The following is a 6,397-nucleotide window of genomic DNA, read 5'->3' as shown; positions in this document are numbered from 1 at the left end:
TATCAGTCCATATTAAACATTCAGTACTTGGTTGATCCTCCTCGTACTCTAATAACCTCCACAAGGTGGCATGTCGTCGATGAGGTTATTGATGTAATCCACAGTGATTTTATCCCCAACTTGTCACTAGAAGGCGCTGCTACTCAGCTACAGTAGCTGTTTTAGGGTCGTGGTTAGCAATTTTCCGAATCGGTTCTACCCAACAGTTCTCAATGGGGTTACAATCTGGAGATTTTGTTGGCCTTGACAATCTTGTAACGTCCTACTAGTCGAAACAATCCTGTAAAATACGCACACTGTGAGCATTGGCATTATCATCCTGGAACACAAAGTTATTACTTAACATTGCAATAGCATATGGCAGAAATATCGTCTTTGTGTGATGCCTGTAGGAGGCGCCATTGACGTTTCCATGGAGGGTATGAAGAGGAGTTTTTCCACCATGATGAATAGCTGCCCATACATGTACTGCACCACCTTCTGTGTGTTCCCTGTGGGAAAGACACTCTTCCTTCATCTGTTCTCCAGATAAACGACGAACACAAATCTTACCATCGACCTTAACAAGCTGGAAATAGGACTCATCTGAAAAAAAAAACATTTCGCCATTATCCTAATTGTAAGTAGGTATTCTGTCTTGCCCAAGTAACACGATAATGGCGGTGAATTCTTGTTAATATCGGTTTGCAGGTAGTCCTTCTTGCAAAATAACTTTGTTTGGTCGCTCTCCTATTTACTAGTGTTCTGTATACCCTGGAATGAATGTGTTCATGCCATTCCTGCCGTAACGTGTTGCAAGACTTCTTTCGACTTTGACTTGTTAACCTGATCAAAACACGGTCATCTCGGGCAATAGTTTTTCGGTGTCTACCAGTAGACCTTCCTGGAACAACGTTTCCTGTAGTCCGATAAAATTTCAGGATTCTGGATACATTACACTGGGGTACCCTACTATTCTGGCAATGTCCGTTTGCTTCATACTATTTCTGAACAGTCGAACAATTTGACGCCCTATAACTTCTGGCACGTGACGAGGCATGACTCTATACCAAATATAGAGAAATTGTCTGAACAAAGCGTTGATCTGTTTCGAAAATATTACATCTAAAGCACACCGTTTTATACAAAACAAGTGTGTATCTGTGTTTTGACGAACAAATGTTCAAAAGAATTTATACAAACCAGAATAACAACTCGTACATGTTTGTCCGATCATACGCCACCTTCTCTGTTACCACTCGGGTATTTACTTAATAACTACTCCATATATGTAGACAATAACATCAGTATAGAACAGAAAGCAAACATTTTGGCCAATACTATATATATATATATATATGTGTATATATAATACATAAATTTCAGAAAGTGTATAAAAATGCTTAAACATAAATAGTTGATTTATATGAAGCTTATATAAATATTATCAGTTGTATTCATCTTTATTTACTACTTTCATTAGCGTGATCTTATATATTAAAATGTTAGTCTCCACGATAACTTCAACTGAGTACTTGTTGATATACAGAAATTTAGAAAATAGACGCAAGACTGTTTTTACAGCAATATAAAATATTCTAAAATATTTTGAGATACAGTCATTTTTAACTATTTATACATAGGTTGAGTACGTTATATTAAAACGATTTTGGAGCCTCACCACGTAATTAAAGTCCATCTCGCCACGTCCGATGATGTCCTAACGACTGTGAATCTAGACAACAGCCCTGCAGCGTAGTTGCCATTGCAAGTTGCTCCGTTACAAAGCCTCAACTGCAACTCATACACCAGATGGAATAACATAGATAACCATTCCATTCTCTAGCTGCTTGAGACATGGTACAGTTGAAATGATGTGTCATGTAAATAGCTTGTGTACACGTGACTTGAGTTGATTTTCCAGACGGATATGCTTCTTGCCTACGTTATGTTCTGTTGCCTGGGCTACGTGGACGGCTTTTACCATTGACATTTGTGTTCGTGGATTCTCACTTGTTACAAATTGGCGCACTTTGCCTACCATGTTTGAGGTACAACTTGTTGCAGGTCTTTTTCCTGGATGTTCCTGGTGTCCAATTTGTTCCATCTTCCTTTGTTCTTCAATACCATTAAGTATAAGGGATATATCCGTCTTGAAATTCTAAATCACCAATCCAAACACATCTTTATGATCTGAGTATATGAATATTTGGAATAAGAAAGGAATATTACATATCCTTCCCAAAAGCGGTGAATTTTTGATGGCATAACACTAAGAAAACATCCAATAATGTCAAAATGTAATTCTGATACATTCTGTTCCGCCATGACGTTATATCGGCTGTGGTTATAACTTGACCTGCCGATTTGAATATTTAAAATCGTTTTAACATAATGTATTCAACCTTGTACCAGTGCACAAAGAATTCCAAATGATACATAAAATATAATACAAAATGTATTATATGCCTTATCATATTTTTTTAAGAAAGAATTTTACTTTATTATGTCCACAGAACTTTGGTTAATTCAGAATATAATTTATTGTGCTTTTAGTGACTTAAAATACAGAATATCTTTACAATGTCTACAAAACTTTATTTAATGCACCAAATATGTAGTCTTCTTCAGTCAACAGTAATGACTTTTGCATGCGTCTTCACACTATCTCAGTTATTTCAGTAAGGCAAAAACCTATCTTTATAGTAACTCTAGAATTTAATTGAATACACAACCAATCTTTATAGTATCTCTAGAATTTAATTGAATACACAACCAATCTTTATAGTGTCTCTAGAATTTAATTGAATACACAACCAATCTTTATAGTATCTCTAGAATTTAATTGAATACACAACCAATATTTGTAGTATCTCTAGAATTTAATTGAATACACAACCAATCTTTATAGTATCTCTAGAATTTAATTGAATACACAACCAATCTTTATAGTATCTCTAGAATTTAATTGAATACACAACCAATATTTGTAGTATCTCTAGAAGTGAACACAACCAATTTCTATAGTATCTCTAAAACTACAGTGAACACACAACCAATTTCTATAGTATCTCTAAAACTACAATGAACACACAACCAATCTTCATAGTATCTCTAGAAGTGAACACACAGCCAATCTTTATAGTATCTCTAAAACTTCAATAGAATCTCTAGAACTTCAGTAAACATATAATCTACTTTGAACGTATTTCCAAAACATCAGTAAACACACGGGGCATCTATTAGTGTTTCTAGTGCTGTAGTAAACAAGTGTATCAGATTGCTACAGTTAAAGGCTTACCTGCCTGTTAAAGCTCATCTGGATATGCTTCAAATTACTACAATAAAAAAATTCCAGTTGCCTAATAACAACTCGCCCACACGTGCTACAGTGAAAAGGTTTGTAGCCTTGTCTCTAACTCTTGAAACACAGTAGAGTTTCTCTGTATGAAAAACAGAGAGTCGTTTTGCAAAATGAAACCTTAGTAATCACCAATATGAATACCAAACATCAAGGCGTAGGTTTTAGGCAGTATGTGGCTAGAGCTGGGGTAAATTGGGAAACATTATAAATGTTAATTTAAAACGTTTCTGTTGCCCGGAAAATGAACTATTTTGGACGTAACAAGTAATTATGTTTAACTATTCTGCTTTAGTCACAAATAGAAATCACATCAACACCATCTGAAGTAAGAAAAATGTTCTGCATGAAGTAAAGGTCCGCAATTAAAAACATATTATCCATAAACAGTGACATCACTGCCAACCGTTTCGTTTCTTAATTAATGAAACCATTGTGGAAACCACTAGTGTCCTTTCTTTCGAAGCAATATTTTCCTTATTAAACCAAAAGTCATTTTCTCCCTACTCTGGATATTATTTGAAAATCAGAATGGATACATAAAAGAAGGTATTAATGTAAAGTTCGATGAAAATATGCTACTTTTCATACAATCATTATAAAAATAGGAAGAAGAATTTGTTTTTATATTTGAGAGTATAGCGTCCAGTTATATATTTTTGGCAAGTTTTTGCACAAACTGACAAATGCTTTCCTGCTTTTCGTGATTTTTTTTTTTTAGATTAAAAAATTTCATAGGAGTTTTTTTCATTCTAATAGATATTGACACTTGTTTGTTGAATGAAGTTTTCACTTTTCGCCCATCTCAGGCTCAATAAGTTGATCATATTTTGAGATGCAGTGATGTAGCTAGTTGATTGTTCAGCTTAGGTTGTAGGTTACGAATTAGCAGTGCTTCCTTTTTTCTTAGCGTCAATTAATCTTTCGCTGAGTCTATTATTATGAAGTGTTCCTGTTCGGTTTTTCGACTCGAATCTTAGCCACCAGAATCAAAGAGAATGCGCATAACAGACCATTCAATAACTCTAGAATTTACAACCACCTAAACAAGGACTCTAACGAAACAGCTCCCAGTGATAACACTAAAATTAAATTTAGCCAGTTTAACAGCTCCCAGTGATAGCACTAAAATTAAACTTAGCCAGTTTAACAGCTCCCAGTGACCACACTGAAATTAAACTTAGTCAGTTTAACAGCTCCCAGTGATCACACTGAAATTAAACTTAGCCAGTTTAACAGTTCCGTCAAAATTATAAAAAGTAGCCATGAACTTCATCAAGTTTTGTCGCTTGGAACTTGTTTTACATTTTAGTTTTAGGTTAAGCGCATTTATTTTGAATTATACTAAAAACGATATATTTAGAGACTTTGGGATTTATGACAACCCACAATAAAAACCTACCCATACATACAAATGTCATATACTTGACATTAAATATCCAACATCTTATCTTCAACATATCTTATTAAACATTCCCGTATGATAACAAATGAAGTTTAACCTTTTCAACGTGGAAGGTAAAGTAGTACCTAACGTGAATATAAAGTGTATGCCTCTGTATACAACTAAGACATTAGGGAATAATGAGCCTCATTTGAGAGATTTGCAATTAAAGTATCAAATCTATTTTCTTTATTATGGCATTCGTTATTGAAAGAGGAACATGAAATTTATTAGGTTTCGCAGTGAAACTTGCTTTTAATGTACAATACATTTTAAAACTTGTCATCATCTCTCAGTTTGCTCTTCTTTAACATGATACAGAGTAATTGATATATACCTTAATATTTTCAAGCAACACGCGTGATATTGACCTAAACAAAAAACTATATTCTCATTACGAATAGTACATGAGATAAAAATTGTTCTCTTACGTATTCTAAGAATATCCAAAATGTGTTTCGAAACTTGGAACCCTTGATTCTAACTATTCCTGTTTCAAAGCAATATAAAGGTCAGTTTGTGTAATAGGTTCAGTAATCTAACCTCTGAGATTTTAACTAAAAACCAATAATTTTTCTACTCATTTATAACGTAATGGAAGGTTAATGTGAAAACGCCAGTGAATCTTCAAAAAATGTCTTACCTTTACAAATATCGTTATCTGTATCATTAGTGTTACAACCTCTTTTCCAACCTAAACCATCATTACTAGAAGGAGATCCAGGAGACGCTGTGGTGGGTGTTGATTCAGCTGAGAACGTCTGTGTTGCATTTCCAGTTGTATGCCGGAAATAATTGGCCCATAAGGTCTTCCCAGCGTCCTTTTTCAACCGTTTCTCTTTGGCTCGCCGGTTTTGAAACCACACCTGTACTACCCTCATGTCCAGTCCAGTGTCCTGGCTCAGCTGCTCTCTGATGTGACGGGCAGGTTTGGCACTGCGTTTGTAGGCTTTCTTTAACGTCTCCAGCTGCTTAGCAGTGATCGTAGTTCGGGGTCTTTTGCTGGCCACGTCTGCATTACAAAATGTTTTTTTTTTATAATACATCATTATTTTTATATAATGCAAAAAAGATAAGTCTCATAAGTCAAGAATCTAAACAACTAATCCCCAAAATAAAGTTATTTTTATTGAATATCACCGTTTTTATACAACTCATAAATACAATAAACCAATAAATTTGATCTATATTCAGCCTACTAATTTAGTATAAATTTTATTGTACTGATTAATTACATTACAAACAAGCTATCTGAATAATATAACCATCTTTTCACTTCTTGTAACACGAGAGATTAACAATTGCACGTAAGTACCACATTGTCAGATTTTAATGCTCAATATCTAGGCTGCTTACGCATCGTGTTTGACTTAATGCTTTCACTGTCTTATGTTGCGCAATCTCTGGCCATCACTTCTTTTGACAGTCTGGTCAGCACTCCTCCTAGCAGTCTGATCGGCACTCCTATTCACATTTTGGTCAGCACTCCTACTAGCAGTCTGATCGGCACTCCTATTGACATTTTGGTCAGCACTCCTACTAGCAGTCTGATCGGCACTCCTATTGACATTTTGGTCAGCACTCCTACTAGCAGTCTGATCGGCACTCCTATT

General features: G+C 34.9%; 1 protein-coding gene across 1 annotated transcript in view; it reads right to left on the bottom strand.

Moving 5' to 3' along the window:
- Positions 1-5,386: 5,386 nt before the first annotated feature.
- The window catches only part of LOC106462904 (LIM/homeobox protein Lhx3-like), a 5,701-nt gene continuing 4,690 nt past the window's right edge, over positions 5,387-6,397 (bottom strand). The window contains exon 4 of the mRNA XM_013922871.1: positions 5,387-5,796. Coding sequence (XP_013778325.1) covers positions 5,387-5,796 — 410 coding nt within the window. The remainder of the gene's footprint in view (positions 5,797-6,397) is intronic.

This window comes from Limulus polyphemus, unplaced genomic scaffold, assembly GCF_000517525.1.
Source record: "Limulus polyphemus unplaced genomic scaffold, Limulus_polyphemus-2.1.2 Scaffold1279, whole genome shotgun sequence".
Classification (NCBI taxonomy): Eukaryota; Metazoa; Arthropoda; class Merostomata; order Xiphosura; family Limulidae; genus Limulus; species Limulus polyphemus.
This window is presented reverse-complemented; position numbering and strand designations above follow the sequence as displayed.